Source organism: Terrapene carolina, unplaced genomic scaffold (genome assembly GCF_002925995.2).
Source record: "Terrapene carolina triunguis isolate 2854851 unplaced genomic scaffold, T_m_triunguis-2.0 Scaffold110, whole genome shotgun sequence".
Taxonomy (NCBI): domain Eukaryota; kingdom Metazoa; phylum Chordata; order Testudines; family Emydidae; genus Terrapene; species Terrapene triunguis.
In genome coordinates this window covers 4,253,022-4,271,511 of record NW_020664461.1, presented here as the reverse complement: position 1 = coordinate 4,271,511, position 18,490 = coordinate 4,253,022, and the positions used below count along the sequence as shown (strand labels likewise).

General features: G+C 46.8%; 1 protein-coding gene across 3 annotated transcripts in view; it reads left to right on the top strand.

Moving 5' to 3' along the window:
• RNF220 (ring finger protein 220) overlaps window positions 1-18,490 on the top strand; it is a 311,685-nt gene that overhangs the window by 241,231 nt on the left and 51,964 nt on the right. For 2 of the 3 annotated variants that reach the window (XM_029911608.1, XM_029911607.1), the window contains 3 exons: window positions 766-808; window positions 10,434-10,555; window positions 11,581-11,713. In XM_029911608.1, the coding sequence (XP_029767468.1) occupies window positions 766-808; window positions 10,434-10,555; window positions 11,581-11,713 (298 nt within the window). The remainder of the gene's footprint in view (window positions 1-765; window positions 809-10,433; window positions 10,556-11,580; window positions 11,714-18,490) is intronic. The other variant, XM_029911609.1, reaches the window with a different exon arrangement.

Below are 18,490 nucleotides of genomic sequence, written 5' to 3'. Positions count from 1 at the left end.
GGGGGGGGGGGGGTCTGCCGACAGCTTCGCGGCTTTGGTTTGAACTCCTGATCTGGGCAGGGAGGGGCCGGCAGGACTTTGGATGGCGGGGGGCTGGCGGGGGGAGCCAGTCTGAGGGGGCCCCGCTCCGGGGCTGCACCCCCAGTTGGGGAAATGGAGGGGGGGTGCAGCAGGCCCTGGCCCCACTGGCCGGCCTGCCGGTTGCTATGGGAACCCCCTCCTCCCCTCCCCGCTTCCTCGTGAACTTTCACCCCGCTCGGCGGCGGGTCACATGACCGGGCCCAACATGGCGGCGGCCGCTGGGAGCTGATCGGAGGCGCCGGCTGGGCCGCGCTGCATCCACCGGCATCCCCCGGCCGCCCGGGGGGCTCCGCTCCGGGGCCCGGATCCCCGCCCCGCCGCGTGCCGGCCGCGGCGCCTGCGGCTATGCAGAGCGGGAGGAGGGGGCCCTGCGGCGGGGGCCGGGAGGAGGTGGGTGCGGGGCCTGCGGGCGGGGAGGCGGGTTTGTTTACATCGGGGCTGCGGAGGCGGGGAGCGAGCAGGGTGTTTACATGGGGGGGGGGGGTGACCCAAAGAGGGGGTTTCCTTCTCCCTGTGGGTCGGTGGGTGTTCGGGTGGGGGGGCGCTGTCCTTGGCCTTCCCTCTCCTTCCCCCTCCCCGGCCACTGAGGTGGGCTAAGGCTGCGGGTCGCCCCGGGATGGGGGCCCTGCCCAGCTTCCTCCCCAGCCGGGCCCTGACACTGCTCTGCTCTTGTTCCCTTTGCAGACCTTCCTGAGAGTGAGAGCGAACAGGCAGACCAGGCTGAATGGTGAGTGCAGCGGGGACGGTGCACCTGTGTCTGTCACTGGCACAGTCAGGGCCTTGCAACCTTTCCTTCTTTTCTCTCTCCCTCGGTGTTACTTTGAAGCATTAATTGGTTCCTTTCACCTTGCCGTTTAAAAACTGTGTTTCTATCATCTCCCTCAGTCAAATTGTGCCAGCTTTACAGCCCTGTTACTTTCCTCCCACCCCTCTCCCTAAAAACCAGAGGATACAGAATAATTTCTCATCCCTTTAACTCCATTATCATTTTTACAATGAAGAAATGCAGGTATGAACAGTAATCTAACTTTTGCTGAGCACTAAGTCATTTCTAGATATTTTTATGTATTTGTTTTGTAAATAATTGAAAGTAGCATTTAATACTGGGGTATATCACTTAGGCAGCACTCCTACAAGTTCTTCTATAGTCTGCATGCATAGAACATCTTCCAGGTTTAGGATCTTAGCTATGACATGTCACTTAGGTCCCAGTCTTGCGTTATGATTAATGCAGATGGGCGCTGTAGCTGTATGGTCCACATTTCAGGGTCAAGGCCTTAACAATAAACGTTTATACTAGCAATTTTCAGTGTACTTGAGTCTATGGTGTCTATACAGATTCTCTGATTTCCTCCCTTCGACCCCCTAGCGATGTTGATCCACCTGTTTCATTGTACTTCTGAGTGTGTTTTGGAAAATAATAAATATTTTTATTTAGTGAAAAACATTTTACATTTAAAAATCAAATATTGCGATCATTTATTTTCTTTAAATGACAGAAATTTCCATTTCAGTGCATGAAAATAAGTCAGTAGAACATTCTTTGTTCTGTTTAATTCAACCAAAGCCAATTCAATACAACCTCATGGTGAAACTTTGAGCTCACTAAGATCAGAAAATTCAAAAGTTACTATTCACATAGCAATAGTAATATTTGAATGTCCAATTTTATATTGATGTTTACTATTAAACTTGCTTAAATATAGACGATGTAGCCAATTTACAGTTCCTGGGAGATTTTTAACTTGGAATTTCCTGACTTTTGATGGTTCAAAAATACACCCACAAAGCTGCATTGATGTAGTTCTTGCATTGAATTTCCTTGTGCTGCTTCTAAGCAAATAGAGGATTTAAACAGAATAACAGAAGATCCTAACTGAAACTCTATTTTGGGTACTAGTGTATATGTATAATCTGGAGTATTGGACTTTAGCATTGTGCTAAAGAAATGAAAAGTGTGTTAAGCAAAATCTCAAACTCTTAAAACTTTTTTTCTAAACCCAGAGTCTTTTTAAAAAAAAAAAAAAAGTCCTGTGCACTTGCTCTCATTGTCAACTGAATCCAGGGCAAGAAGCATGAACATTTAAAAAAAAAATTCAGCACAAAAAATAAATCTGATAAGTCTTCAGTGATGGAAAATGCTTCTTTCCCATGCATGGGAATCTCAGATGGAATTCCATCAACCCTTCTTGCCACACAAATCACCTTTGGACTGAGAATAAGCATTGGAAATTTTTGCTAAGAGAGATATTTTAACACCCCTAAATTTTGCATCTTATAAATACTCAAAATTTTTGAACCAAGCTATGTGGTTATGATGACATTATCTCTAGCAAAAGACTACTGACAAAACAAGAATTATGCTGTTGACTTCAGTAGAGCCAGGACTTTGCCCCAAGGTAGGGCTGCAGTATTATCTAAGTATAGGATAAGGAACCTGGAGCTCTTAAATTCTAGTGGGCTCTGCTACTGGCTGGTTATATGAACTTGGGCTGATCATTTAAAACGGGGTTGTTAGACTTGTAGATCATTTTTGTCACTTTTTTTCTGAATCTCCTTTATTTCTGCTATATCCTTTTTGGGGCATGGTGACTAGAACTGAACACAGTATTCCACGGGAGGGTGTCCTGTTGATTTATATAATGGTATTATAATTTTGGTACATCCTAGTCATTTTTTATACATCCTAATATTGTTTGCTTTAACCATTGCTGGGGATTGAGCAGAGGTTTACAGTGATGCCTAGGTCCTTTTTCCAAGTAGTTGGTTAGCTTAGAACCCAGTTGTGCACATGAGTATTTCAGTTTATTCCTTCCGCTGTGCGTTACCTTGCATTTGTCAACACTGAATGTCACCTGCTATCATCTTTCCCTCTAGAGTTGCTCAGTCTTTCTCCATCATTTTGCTGACACTTCAAAGAATTCTAATAGATTAGAGAGTCCGATGTTTCCTTTGCAGAAACCGTACTAATGTGTCCCTATTATCCCTATTCATCTAGATGTTTTAAAATTATCTGTAATTGTTATTGCAACCAGTTTGTACCTTGGTGCTGAGGTAAGACTCACTGATCTAATTGCAGGATCATCTATAGTGGCTTTCTCTTACAGAGAGGAATAAAAGATTTGCTGTCCTCCAGCATAGTATCTGATTTTAATGAGCATTTATTTCTGTTAATGGCTCAGACATCTCATTCCTGCATCCCGTCAGAACTCTTAGATACATATCCGGTTCTGGTGACTTATTGCTCTTTAATCAGTCTGTTATCAATATCAGCTGTCAAAGAAGAGTAACAAGAGAGAAACATGGCTTCTAGGGGTAAACCTAGACTGCAGCTATAGACCTGGTAGCAACATAGTTAATCCCTGATGAAATTATGATAGGGTTTACAGTTATAATAGATTGTGGCCTAACCTAAAACTCCTGAAAGTCCAGAAGTTTAGTTCTCTAGGTCAAACCCTTTGAATTGCAAGCAGGATGGAAGCTGATACAGGTTCTGGAACCCAAGTTTAATATGCTTCATGTGGGAGACACCAAGTGGAAATCTACATTCTGTACTAAAGTTTCCAATTGGTTTTGTGCATTAGTCCAGCACCTTTCACCTGTGATAAACTCGTGTTGTGTTGTTCGGGAGGGTCTTGTGCGCACTTTTTGGAGATGGGATTATGCATCCTTCAGAATGTATACAAGATCCCAAACAGTTTAAATTCTGACCATCTAGAGAACTCTCCATTCTCTTGCGCTCTCCTGTTCTTGAGCTGGCTTTACCAGTACCATTGCTGTACATGTTCTCCTGGATCAAGCATTCTTCCCAATGTCTGCTTTGGGCCCCAGAAGGTTCTGTGAGTCTCACCAAAGTGGTTCCAGCCCTGGTGCCAGCTAATACACCAACATATTTTAAATGTGATTTTGTTTTTTTACTGCTATTGAACATGAAGGTAGGACAAGAAATAATGGGTTTTATCTGCAATAAGAGAGATTAAGATTAGATATTTGGAAAACCTTCCTAGTTATAAGGATAGATATAGGCTTCCAGAGGAGGTTATGGAATCCCTATCATTTGAGGTGTTTAAGGTTAGACAGACACCTGTCAGGACTGGTCTAGGTTTACTTGGTCTTGCCTCAGTTCCGGGGGCTCGGCTAGATGACCTCTTGGGGACCTTTCCAGCCCTCTGATTCTATGATCTTTGTAAAAACCTCAGTATAGCTGTAAAAGGTGTCTCGTTTACAGCTCCCTCTCCCAGGTAAGTCTGAGAGTCTGGCTGAGTCCAATGCTGACACTGACCCAAAACCTGTTATTGACTCTGTGCTGATGGATGCCTGTTGAAGCCAGTTGGGCTTTGTGTGCATGGTCTTCTGCACCTGCATGGCACGCCACTGAACAATGTCTGTTGCAGGACTGAAGCTGCCATTAGCAGTTCTTGCTTCCATAGTTAGGGCAAAAAATGACAGCCCGGTGAAACTAAAGGAGAGAATATAGACAGTATCTGTACTTCGTTTGCTTGGGCTGTAGTAGTGTGTCCTAAGTAACTGCCGCTAATTAGGTCTGCACTCAGTGAAGCGCCAGACTGGCCAAAGTACCATTGATCTTTTTTGGCACTTTGTATTTTAGTGTTTTATGTAGTGCTCGTCACTTTGGCTTCTCAGGTAGGCTAGATCTTCCCCTGGTTGTTGATAAATTCTGTACTCAATTGCTGGACTGCACTTCGATTCGTTATGGAACATATACAAGAAACCAAATAACCAGGATCCTCGGGTTTATTGCTAAAAGTCAATAATAGTAGAGTACAGGAAGAAAGATTCAATACAATACCAGCTTCTGGGAAGCTATCTCATGCAGCATTGTTAGATTCACCTTAGGCAGGTATGCTCCCAAAGTTACACGTTTCAGCTGGTAGTATTTATAGGATAATCCTACAAGTTACAAAACTCTTGACGCATCACTAAAATCCAACCCACCAGTTCATCTGGGTTCCTTAACTTGTTGTTCTGTATCTTCCTCATCTTTATTTTGGATACTAGCATTCCAGGTGGTGGTCTATGAAAGCCCCTCCCCAGCTTGTATCGGCGCAGAAGGTTAATGTATTTTGCCTTTGACAACTTTTCTATTTTCTAATGCCAAAGCTGGCATCAGCTTTGCAAAGTGTTATGGGATATTTAGCATAAGTGAACAAGCTATAGAAAGACATAGGCCACTTCTGGCCATGTAACCGGTAGAAATATATATACAATATAATGTTATATTGATATTGTATAGTTAATGCTTATTAATGTATGTGGTGTGATAAATATATATCGATGATGTGATATATATGCTGGGCATATAGATATATATATATATATATCTATCTCCACACCCACCGCTGGTTACAGGAGGTTCTCTGATACTGAGGATCTTACAAAGGTGGTAGTGAAAAGTAAAACCAGGTCACTCACTTCACCCTCCAGCTGAGATGCTTTGTGGGAGATGTGATCAGAAGTGACTAGGAATGTTTAGGCCAGGAGGGGAGCAGCCACTGATCTGGGAGACCCTGTTACAGAAAGATGGCAATTCACCTGCCCAGCATCCCTCACTACCATTGATAGCCAAGGTGCAAGCAATTTTGAAAGGTGCCGTAGGGCATGCTCTAGTAGCTTGAAGTGGGTGGGGGTCCGCCGTACACGTGGGAGGGCATGAACTGAGCAATAATAGCAACAGCAGTTTTGAATCCAGCACTCTGCCAGATGTCTTTATCTGTGCCCAGAGCTGATACTAGCAAGCAGTGGTCTTTGGTTCTCCTTTCCACACTGGCAGCAGCATCTCAGCTTGTCCAGTCCAGGGCGACCAGTAGCAGAAGAGAAAAGCAACTTCACCTGCCTGTGTTGCCTCTGGGTGCTGATCCAAAGGCCTGACCTCGCCCCCTGTCTAGCAGAGGGCTGAGGCTTCAGTTCCTTCACTATTCCACTTGCTTGCCTGTGTGCTGTGGCCTGCTAACCCCCAAACTGCTGACGCGCTCTCACTTCTGGGAAGGAATTGTCGTCTTGGGAAAGGCTCCCAGCCCAGCAGCTGGGCAATCCTAGTCCACCTGAGAACGACGTGCCCTTGTCTCTGCTCCTGGATGTGTCCGTTGGCTCCCTTGCGAGAGTGGCAGTACTGAGGTGCCACTTATGGCCGCCGTGAAAGGGCAAACCAAGCGGTTATTTGGCGCCACACAGGTGAGAGCACGTGTGGTATAGTCTGGGGTAACACTGATCAAGCACATCAGTTAAAATTGAGGCCACCGTGGTGCTGAAAAGCCCTCTAACGGCCTAATAATAATTATTAATACTAATAAAAATTCGTGAACTCCTCACTTCTTGGCAGAAGTCTTGAATAATAACTGGAGAGGGTTTGTTCAATCAGAGATTGAAATGAGGCCGCTTCTTGTCTAGAACACACCTTCTTGATAGCACTCAGGGGCTCTCGAGTGAAATCCTCCATTCTCCTTTTGCTTACCGCAGGATTTCGGTGCTTTTATCTTACTGGCTTAAGGACAGGAAAAAACCCCGGCCCCCCTTTTTGCTCTTGCGACAGGAGCACAGGGGAGAGGGATTAGTGAGCTAATTAGAAATGATCGCATCTATCAGCACTAATTAACAATACTGTGGTCTCACTTGCGTGTTCTTTTGAGCCGTTCCCCTTCGGGACAGCTCCACAATCACCCCCTGCCTTTGGGGCCGCTCTGGCCCTTCTGCGCTGATTGGAAGTGATAGCTGAGCTCCGTGGCGTGTATAGGAAATGCTGCCTGGTATGTGCTTTCTAGGATGCAGCATTCCCTTTTGCTCTCAACCCTCACCAGGGGCACTGTTCGCTTCCAACAGCACCATGCCGCTGCTAATGACCACAGAACGGAAATGGCAGAGGAATTTGGTTTCAACACCTCTTTCCTCCAGTGGCTGTTTCACTCCTGGCACTATAATGTAAAGGAAAAGAGCGCTTGTCTCTGCTAGGGAGTGAGGCAGACTGGGGTGGGTGCAGTCTGTTGGATCTAGCATGGTGCTGGGAGAGACCTGGATTCAATTCCCAATCTCGATGCTGACTCCACCTGCCCCAAGTCACTGTCTCATGACCGCTTTGCGAGGCTGGGTTAATTTACCAGCCCAGACACACAAACTGCCTGCCTGCCTGTTAAGTATATTGTTAGTGCCTGGGTTGGATAATGGTGGTAATGGGGGAAAAAAAAGATATTTAATAACTTTTAACGTGCCCAGCGAACAGGTTTGTTTCCCTAGGGTGATTGGGCAAGGGGAAACTCGCAAGGCTGCTTTTAACTCTTCCATGCCTCCGTTTCCCTACTGTTTTTAAAAAAGTGAAGGTGGATGGGACAGAGGAATGACACCAGTATGTACACGGTGCTTTGAGATCTGGGGATCTCATTGGAGTGGATTTCTTTATATATGACTGCTGATTATCTTTTCCCTTAACTAATCTGCATGTGTAGCCACATCTTCTGACTATCTAAGTCCATGCTATTTCTTTCTATCTCTGTTAACTGTTTTGCCTCTGCAGAGCTATGGGAGAGGCAGCTGGATTCTAATCTGCATGGAATATCATCCCAAAAAACCTAACCAGGATTGCAAAAATCGCTCTTACGGGTGATGAAGTGTGAGCTAGAGCGTGCCCCGCTTGACTCTCAGTCCCCAGGTGGAGTTTGCTTAGCAGGCAGTTAGAAAAAACTCTGCTTTATTTAAGAATGGAGCAGACTTGATCTGGACTTATTGAGATCATAAATAAGGCCCTGTGGTGCCTTATTGGAGTCACTTCTCTGGGCAAAGCTGACTTTAAAATACTAGTTTCCCTTGGGAGGAAGGAGGTGATAACAGTGAGTGAAACATCTGGTTTAGAGCAGACAAAACAGATGCTGAAACTCGAGGAGCGCTTCCCCCCAGAAATGTTGAGGCATCTGAAGCTTATATTGGGAGGCAGGCATGTTGTTAGCCTGTCAATAACCCTTAGCCAACGTGAGATACACCCCACTGTAGCAGCTGGATAGAATTCTGGAGCAGGCAGGGGTGGATGGATTTTAGATGTTTGCTGAAACCAGTGTGTATTAGCTTAGGGAACACCCTCGTTGTAAACAGGATCTGGTCCCTGGAGGCCTTCCATTGTCGTTTCCAGGCTGCTATATGGTACTCTAGGAGCAGTAGCTGCCTTTGCACAATCTCCTCTAGCAGTGCCAGGAGCAAGGAGAGTATCTTTGGGAAGAAGTTTTTCCCAGGGAATAGGTTTGAGGGACTCTTGATTCTGTCCTAACGCATGGAGTGCAGTGAGTATTTCTGGCCCAGAGCTCTGTAAGTCGGGCACCCGGATATAGGGGTACGTTTGTCCAGGCAAACCAAGAAAGCCCTACTAGAACGATCAGGAATCTTACATCCCCAGTGCGGCTATCTTAGTTTAGCTCATTCTGTGAGATGGATACACTGGACGGGTGACAATTCTAGGTCTGTTGTCTCCCTGCTTTGTTGTCCATCACCTAGCTAGTTCAGCAGCACCTTCCCCTTCTCGCTTTGATATTGCTATCCATCCAGACGCTGGCCTGAACATCGCCGCTTTCGGAGCACGTGGTATTGCTTACAATGTCAATACCAATCTCTGACTAGCACAACTTTTCAGTGGTGTCATCTCTCATTACCACATGGGCTTTCCTTAGGCTCTTACTTGTCTTGTGTTCAGAATTTTGACCTTCCTTGTTAATTAAACAGAGACTTTTCTCCAGCCAGTGATTGAGTTATCCAGTAATACCTGCCTAAAGCCATCATAATAAAGGACAGAAGTTCTTTTTAATGCAAATGATTTGGTTCCAGATGTTTTGATCACGTTTAACGATGGCTCAAATTAACCAGAGATTGGATTAAGTAACAGGCTCTCTCGGCTGCTTTTCCTAATCAGCATGACTCTGTGTCTTTTACCCAGATTGCTCTCTTGTGCGCACAGCGCAGCTGCCAATTTTTCACTACGTGGCTTGGATGTACTTGAAATAAAAATAACACAAATGCAAATCAGATTAAGAACCAGGGAGACTAAAAGCCCTATCCTGGGATGCAGAATACCTTTCTTTCATCCAAAACCAACCTGCCTACCCTGCATATGTGGCGCCTACCTGTATCTGACATTCTAGGAAGGGACTATTCAGGCATGCATGGGAGCGTGAGGTGTTGAAAGTGACTGTTGTATAACTTAAGCAGGACACCTCAGGCAACTAAACCTCAAGTCTTGCAGGGTTCTGAGCAAGTACGTACATGAAGAGGAAATTTCTGATAGCAGAGGGCTCTTGGATCCATCAGAACAAGGTCCAATCACCGGATAGTCCAGGCTAGAAAACAAGGTGTGAATTTGTAACTGTTGGGCAAAAAGCACAGTCCACACCCAGTTATTAAATTAATCAGTTTTAAAGCTTTATTAAAAGAATTTGGGGGATACTGTCCCCACCTCAATCAAGCATAAGTAAAGCAGAGCAGGATAGGGCAGTGATCAGTTACCCCATCTTGGGACACTGGTAGAATGTTGCTGTCATCATCAGGTGCATGCTGGTCCAATCATGTGGAGGTCCTGCATTTCTCCATCTGTGCTCAACAGTCCACATTCTTTTATACTCTTTTATGCTTCATATACTTACCATCACATATACGCCGTCCTCATGTTACCTAACTGATCACTTATCACCCTTATCCGTATTTGATGTATTCTGTGCTATATACGTGCCCCATTGTCACACAGCACTCCCTTTCCTGAATGGGTTACATTTTCTTGGCACGTCTTGATCACACATTTCTTCACTCATATTGTTATCTACGTGGCTTACTACTTCAGCCTAGGTATTCTCCTGTTGTTTTTTCCTCCGTTTTATCTGTCTGTGCAGCATTGTCTATTTTACCCGTCACCCTCACTCCCTTGTGTTTTCCATGCTGTTATCTATACGTAGCAGGCTACTCACACAACTTCTGTATACCCGGTTTCTGATGTGACCCTCCAGTGCTTTAATTCTCTCACATAAGTCAGGGTGATTGCCACTGGAAGAACTAGGGGCATGGTGGATTCTCCATCACATAGTCGTTCCATCAAGTCTGGATGTCTTTCTAAAAAGCACACTCTAGCTCAGCTCCTGGATATGGGCTTGATGCAGGAAGTGTGGGGGGAAATTCTCTGCTCTCTGCTATTCAGGAAGTCAGGCTGAGTGATCACAATCGTCTTCTTAAAGTCAGTGAATCCGTGTTCCTGTGTCCACACAGCCTCTGCTAAGGAGTTTATTGTTGGGGGAGCAGGCAGGTGAGAGAGGCTCGCTCTGGCAGTTATAAAGGTGATGTGTTTTTCTTCTCTCCCCGGTCTCTCCATGCAGCTCGGATTGGGAAAATGAAACGGAGGAAGCAAGACGAAGGGCAGGTATGTCCCCTCTGCAGCCGGCCTCTGTCAGGATCCGAGGAGGAGATGAGTAGACATGTGGAACAATGCCTTGCAAAGGTAGAGGCGCAGTGGGACCTTCTGCTGCCATTCCCTTCTCCCTACTCTCTCTGCAGTTGCCCTTCCCACCTAGGACAGAAACCAACCCTGCTGGGTTAAAGGCCAGGGCACAGGGTGCGCTGGCTGGGAGCTGCAGTCACCTCGTGCCTGGAAGACTGCTCCATATAGGTTCCTGCCTGCCTCATGCTAGAAGCTTTGTTTTTTCATGTCCCCCAAGCCCTGTTAATGAACTCCAGCTTAATAGACCAAACTCTGCAGGTCTTTGGCCATCTGAAGCCTTGTGTAATGTGTTAAGATTCCTGCCTAGCACAGCAAGAGTTCTTCTTTTCTGTTCTCTGCTTTAACAGCCAGTTTGATGTTGCCCTTTTAAAATAGATTTGTTAAAAATGCCACTTGAGCATTGCACACCAGGAGTTAGGGTCTCTAAAAACTCCTCTGCCACCTTCCCATGGGACTGTAAGCCCTGTCTCTTCGTTAGCCTTCCCAGCGACTGAGGGGTAAACTCCACAGACGTGCTGCAAGCGGGAGAGTGGGCGCTTTGGGCTTTCTGTAGTTTCCTGTTTCTGCCAGTCAAACACCCAGCAAGAACGTCCCAAGTGAAGCGTGTTTTAAAAGAACTGTTTTCTGACCAGCCTTCCTGAGCCAGGTGTCCTGAGAAATCCTTCCGCTTCTGGCCCTGCTGAGGGAGCCACCCTATGCTCCTGGACCAGGAGAACTGCTGGTTTCAGTTCATGGGCAGCAGCTCACAAGCTGGGATGGTGCCAGACAGGTTGCATTTGGACACGTGCCAGGATTGTCCTGGGAACTAAAGCTTAAGCATCCCTGTATAAAATGGGACCACTGCTGCTCATTTTCTTGATCCTAAGAGGTCCTGAGCACTCTCAGCTCCCATTGACTCTCAGGATCAGGCTCGTTGTGGGGAAGCAGATGCTGCTACCCACTCCTGATATAGCTCCAGTGGGAGCAGTCCTGACCCCCAAGGGAATTTAGGGTGTCTTATTCTCTGCACCCTCTGCCCGGCACAGAGAGAAGGCTCGTGCATGACCGAGGATGACTCCGTGGACATCGAGAACGAGAATGGCAATCGCTTCGAGGAATACGAGTGGTGTGGGCAGAAAAGGATACGTGCCACCACCCTCCTGGAGGGGGGATTCCGAGGTACGGGTGACGTTTCGGGGGGCCCTGACTTGAGGCACATCTGAGATGCAGAGAGGACAGTTCTGCTGTGCTTTAAAAAAGAGTGTTGAGTCAGTCACTTCTCTTCAGAGGGAGGGGTTCAAGCTGCGTAAACATCCACAGTGTTGCCTTTCAAGATGGGTGGGAACTTCAAGTTTTGCCAGCACCACACAGGAGTGATTTCAGATCTTACCACACCTGGGAAAATAAGGGTAACATTTTGTACTGATCTTAAATACAGAAGAATTGCTTTACTTAGTATTCAGGAAACGTAGCCGCATGGGGGAGAGATTGGGAGCAGGTAGAGGGGAGATCATTTGGGAAGGAATCAATTCCTTGTTTGCACACATTAAGAAATACATGGCTATATTTGAAGGGTGGTGGGGGGTAGAGAAATGAAATTGTAAAAATTCCCAGCCTGGAGTGACGAAAGCTGGTTTATCAGCTGCTGGTGATGTATTGAAGGTGACAGCGGAGTCGCTTTAACACCTGCATAAAATATTAAAGGGCCGGTTATGCATTTATCACTCCATCCCTTTTAAGGTTGATAAATGAGAATCCAGCAACCTGCTGTGTACCTCCAGCGCTGCAGGCCCTCAGGGCTCCCAGACAAACACATTTTATTTTCCCTCCTTCTTCTGTTCCTTCCCCAGTGACAGGGAAACCAGTTACAGAGGAGAGAGAGAGTTATAGCAAAATTTGACCTCGTGTGAGCTTTACTGGTGAATGTAATTGTAGCTGGGAACCTGGCCCTTTCTTACACTCAGCCCTTTGGCCTCCAACAGCAGGATTTACTAAACTCTTCTCTGGTGTGAACTGCCAGCGTGAAGGAGAGAGTCTCTCACACACACACAGCCCTAATGAGAGCAGAAATGCCGGCTCTGGCCATTCGATAAAGAGGAGGGGATGCTATCTCTTCAGACATCAGCTTGGATTTTAATTTAAAATGTCTCAAGGGGAGAGACTCCCAAGGGAACGAGTCAGACTTACATGCCCAAGCACCTGCCAGCTGTTAAGTGATGCCCCGGCACTCCTGAGCTACTCTTGCCTTCCTCTGGAATTCAGTTGTAACTCTGGAATAGGGGAGCAGATGCTCCGGAACATGGGGCAGCTTCTTGGTGTTTCTAGCGAAGGCAATGCTGCGCGCTCCTGACTCCTGAAAATAATTGTTGCAAACCCACAGCTTCATCTGCTTACTCGCAGGCCTACACATGATGCTCTAGAGATGCGGTGCAGACTGTTAGACTTTGTTCATTAACATAACTATTGGCATTGGTAGTATGGGGCACGGGATGCTGGTCTGTTCCTGTGGTCCAATCAGTGCTACAGTATTGATGATCATCTTACGTTAAATGAACAATGACCAGTCTGCCCTATTCCCTGCCCCTCTGTGCTTGTGTGACCTCTCCTCTTCAACCGCTCCGGCTCCTATGGGCTCTTCTGGTGAGCAGGGTAGACTCCGTCGCTCAGCCCTGACGCTATCGCTGGGTCACCTCACTCCGATAATATTCCCAGTCCTTTCTAGCTAATTAACTGGAGTGTTGTATTAACCTTTCAGTCCCACCCCAGTCGCGGGGACAGTATTTCAAATGACGCTGCAGGTCGGGAGAGAGCTCTACAGCCCATATGATTAAACTTCATGAACATGCAGGGTCCTTGCTCATTGTTCTCTTTTTAAAGGGGTCAGCTACACAGGGGTCTTGAAAATGCAATAGCTCCATTGTGTGAATTGGATAGAGGTTCGCCAACTTATCGCGGCAACGAGGGCCATGCTCTTATCCCTGGAGAGGGCTGCTCCTAGCGTGCATGGACGTTTCCAAACACAAGTATCCAACACCGATATCATCGTAACGTCCCATGTTGCAGTTCATCCTCCGAGTGAATGCAGGGTTTCCTTCTGCTCTCTGGAGAACCTCGCCACGTCTTAGAGGGGGGTGGCAAATGCTGGTTGGTAAAAGAGTGCAGAAGGTGGCTGGGGGATTGTCACTAGATGAGGTGGGGGGAATCAAGCTGGGAATATTTCACAGGATCACAATAGTCACCACTGGACCTCTCGCTTGTGGACTCCGTTTCCCTGATAGTCCGGCCAGCCATCAGGCTGATCTAGTTCTTACCAAAAGGCCAGGCTGAGTACAAGAGGCTTTCCATTCTGATGTCTCCTCTCTCTGCACTTGGAGAAGGAGAAACCTCTGTTCTTTCATGGCTGAAAGAATTCCCCAGTCAAAGAGGGGAGGGGATCCCTACAACGGAACATACTCACTCTCTCATCGGACTCAGCAGTTCCCACCTAGGGTCTGTCTTCTCTGCGCGTCTCTCGTGAAAAGTGCTCCGCTCTCGCTGCGTGTACTAGTCAGGGCAAGCCAAGCACCAGTGGGCCACTCCCCTAGGGAGATGTGTTCTCCGCTCAGCAGGGGAATGTTTTACCACCAGTTCTCTGCCTAGAATCCCTAGAATTCTGCGTAGGCTTCCCCAGAACATGCCTGCAGCCTGCCAGCTGGCTGTCCCTGTTTTAGGCATTGGGAACTCCTGGCTTGGACCAGTCCCTGCATTTGGAAGGGGGGGGTGTGTTTTTCTTAGCCTGAAACAGGTTACAGGTGGTATAAGCCGTTCCCTCCTGTCTGGGCCCCAAGCCCCTCTGACTGCCAGGGTGCTGAGGGTTCCTTTGATAGACCTGCTCTGTGTGGCTTCAGGGGAACTAAATGCAACTCCCCTTTTCCTCTCCCTGTATTAATGTGGACTCCTCCTTTCTGGGACAAAGGGCTCTTCATTTGTATCCCAGCAGTGTGGTGCAGGACTTTGGAGATGCCCTGCAATGATAAAAACTGCTTCATGCAGAATTGGTGGTCCCATTATTAACCCTTCCCACTCCAGACCCCATAGTTGGCCCAATTCCCTTGGCTGAGAAGGAGCAGTGATGTGGAAATCAAAGGCCTTTTTAATGCCAAACAGACCTTGCTAGGCTACATGGATGTCGCTAGTGTCTAGAGAGATGACATGGAGAAATGCATAAAACTGGAGGGAGAATAGATGTCCATGTGTCTCATCAATTTCCCTTTTAATAGTGTGTGTTGCTCTGAGGAGATGTCACAGCCCGGGGGGATAGGAGACTGTGGCCAGCGTTTATTGCGCAGTTCCAGCTCAGAGCTAGCAGGCAGTATTGCAATACTGTCCCCAAACTGGGAACAATTCGTAGCCTTTAATTAGTTTTTTTTGGTCAGAATGTACAAAAATCACATCAGTGATCACGCTCTTCAGACGTACAGGAGCATAAACGCTGGCAAGTCAAGTGTAAAAGTATAATAAGGCAGGCCAAGAAAGAATTTGAAGAGTTAACTAGCTAAGGACAAAAATATAACAGCAAAAAAGTTGTTTGAGTACATCAAAAGCAGGAATCCTGCTAAATAGTCAGTGGGGCCACTGGATGATCGAGGTGCTAATGGAGCAGTCAAGGAAGACAAGGCCATTGCAGAGAAGCTAAATGAATTCTTTGCATCAGCCATCACTGCAGAGGATAGGAGGGAGATCCCCACATCCTAGCCATTCTTGTTAGGTGACATATCTGAGGAACTGTCCCAGATTGAGGTGTCAGTAGAGGAGGGTTTGGAACAAACTGATAAATTAAAAAGTAATAAGTCACCAGGGCTAGATGGGATTCACCCAAGAGTTTTGAAGAAACTCAAATATTAAATTGCAGAACTACTATCACTTAAATCAGCCTCTGTACCAGATGACTGGAGGGTAGCTCAGGTAACGTGTTTTTTAAAAAGGCTCCAGAGGCAATCCTGGCAATTACAAGCCGGTAAGCCTAACTTCAGTACCAGGCAAATTGGTTGAAACTACACCTTTACCCCGCTATAACGCAACCTGATCTAACACGAGTTCACGTATAGCGCGGTAGCAGCAGGGCTCCGGCGGCACTTTAAAGGGTCCGGGGCTCCAGCTGCTGCTGGGAGCCCCGGGCCCTGTAAATCACCACTGGAGCCCTGCTGCTGCTATCCCGGGGCTGCAGCAGCGGGGCTTGCCAGCGATTTAAAGGGCCCAGGGCCTTTAAATCACCGCCGGAGCCCTGCCACTCCTACTCCAGGGCTGCGGCAGCGGGGCTCTGCTGGTGATTTAAAGGGCCCGGGCTCCCCGCAGCGGCCGTAGCCCGGAGCTCTTTAAATCGCTGCCGGCGCCCTGCTGTCTCTACTCCGATATAACGGGGTTTCAGCTATAACGTGGTAGGGATTTTTGGTTCCCCATGACCGCGTTATATCGGGGTAGAGGTGTATAGTATAGAACAGTAACCGATTAATAGATAAGAAACAAAGGATAGGAATAAGCCGTCTATTTTCACAATGGAGAGAGGTAAATAGTGGGGGGGCCCCCAGGGATCTGTACTGGGACCTGTGCTGTTCAACGTATTCATAAATGATCTGGAAAATGGGGCGAACAGTGAGGTGGCAAAATTTGCACAGGGGATAAAATTACTCAAGAAAGATAGTTAAGTCCAGAACTGACTGGAAAGAGTTACAAATGACTCGCACAAAACTGGGTGACATGGCAACAAAATGGCAGATTAAATTCAATGTTGGTAAATGTCCAGTAATGTGCAGTGGAAAACATAAACCCAACTATTTATACAAAAGGATGGGGTCTAAATTAGCTCTTACCTTTCGAGAACGAGATCCTGGGAGTCATCGTGGAGAATTCTCTGAAAAGATCAGCGCAGCGGCAGCCCAAAAAGCTAATGAATGTTAGGAACCATTAGGAAAGGGGGAGACAAGACTGAATGTATCGTAATCCATGGTACACCCACACCTTGAATACTGCTCGCCCCATCTCCCAAAAGGCACGTTAGAATTGGGGAAGGTGCAGAGAAGGGCAACGAAAATGACTACAGGCATGGCACTCTCATATGAGGAGAGTTTAAAAAGACGGGGACTGTTCAGCTTTGGAAAGAGAGAGACTAAGAGAGGATATGACAGAGGTCTAAAATCATGACTGGTGTGGAGAAAGTTGACGAGGGAAATGTTATTTACCCCTTTACATAACCCAAGACAGGGGTCACCCAATGAAATTAATAGGCAGCAGGTTTAAAATAAAAGCAAGTACCACTTCACACAGTGCAGTCAGCCAGCCTCTGGAGCTCGTTGCCAGGGGATGTTGTGAAGGGCAAAACTATAATGGGGTTCAAAAATGGTATTAGATAAGTTCACGGAGGACAGGTGCATCAGTGGCCATTAGCCAAGAAGGTCAGGGATGCAAAACCATGCCCCAAGTGTCCCTAAACCTCTGACTGCCAGAAGCTGGGACTGGACAACAGGGGATGGATCACTTGATAACTACCCTGTTCTGTTCATTCCCTCTGGGGCAGCTGACATTGGCCACTGTTGGAAGACAGGATACTGGGCTAGATGGACCTTTGGTCTGACCCAGAATGGCCAATCTTGTGTTCCTATTCCAGATTTTTCTGCTTTTTGCAGCAAATACCAAAAAGCAAGTGTGACTGAACCCCCCTAGTGCCGGCCTGCACAGCTTTTCTGTCTAGAAGCCGAGTACTTAGCTGTAGTGTCTTCGGATATTCATATTGTCTGTGCCGTTTCCTGGGCCAGAGCTCTTGCACTCTCTACAACCTGACTGGGAATCGTCTCATCTGTGATTGGAGAGGCTGTCGTTGTGAATCGGACTCCTCTGTAAGTTGTACAATCCGGTCCCATTGCACTAGACACTGGGCACACATGGAATAAAGGCCGTCCCTGCCCCAGAGAGCTGAGCGTATGTCCAGAAACAACCGGTGGAAAAAACAAACCGAAGCCCAGGAGAAGGTAATGGTGACGTGATTGTTAGGCGTTACCATCAGCACGCTGGCTCTCTGGCCTTGGAGAGTGGGGTGGGCATTTCATATAGGGATCCGTTGGCATTTTTAGCTGTCTTCACATTTTTTAAAACACTGGCAATTGTCATCACTAAATCTGTTTGACTGTTGTCTTGTGTGAATCTAGAATGTTAACAACTACATAGGATTCGAGTTCTTTTTCTTCTCCCAGGGGCCAGGTCAGATATTGCAGTAATGGGACATGGTATAGGTCATGTGCTGCTATCAGGGAGAGATCTTTGTTGAAACTAGGAATCTGCCTTGGACAGGAAGGGCAATCTTCTTTCTCCTTTGTCCCCTCCCTCTGCAGCCTCAGAGTAGTGGGGGGGGAAAGCCACAAATGTGCAACATCTTCCAGATGCTGCTTTTAATCAGGTCCTTGTAAGTGAGAGATTAAATAAATAGAAATCATCTTAGTGAAACTGTTGAAGAGGTGTAACACCGCCTCCCCCCAGCAATAATGGTGTCTGAACACGTGTTCCTGAAGTGCAGGGTGTGATACGGTGGTAAGAGATTTTGCCCAATATCAGGAGATCTCATCCCTAGTGTCGTGGGACGAAAACTTGTTTTGAAATATCCTAGCATTGACTACCCATCCATTTACATAACTCTGATCAATGGGGAAAGGTTCTTGCATTAGTCATTTACATCTTCCATTTCTGTTGCTCTTTGTTACAAGGGATTATTTCACGCAATCTGTGTCTAATAAGCTTCAAGCCAGTCTGTATTTAGGCAGCAGCCAAAGCTCAGCAAGCGAAAGCATTGAGCGTTTCCCTCTCTGATTTTTAACTCTCAGCATATTTGTATCAGTTCTTCGGTTCCTCTCCAGAATGGATGTACATTACCCCAAGTGTTTACACTGCAAAGTTATCCCTTTAAAGGATTCCTAAGAGAAGTTCAAA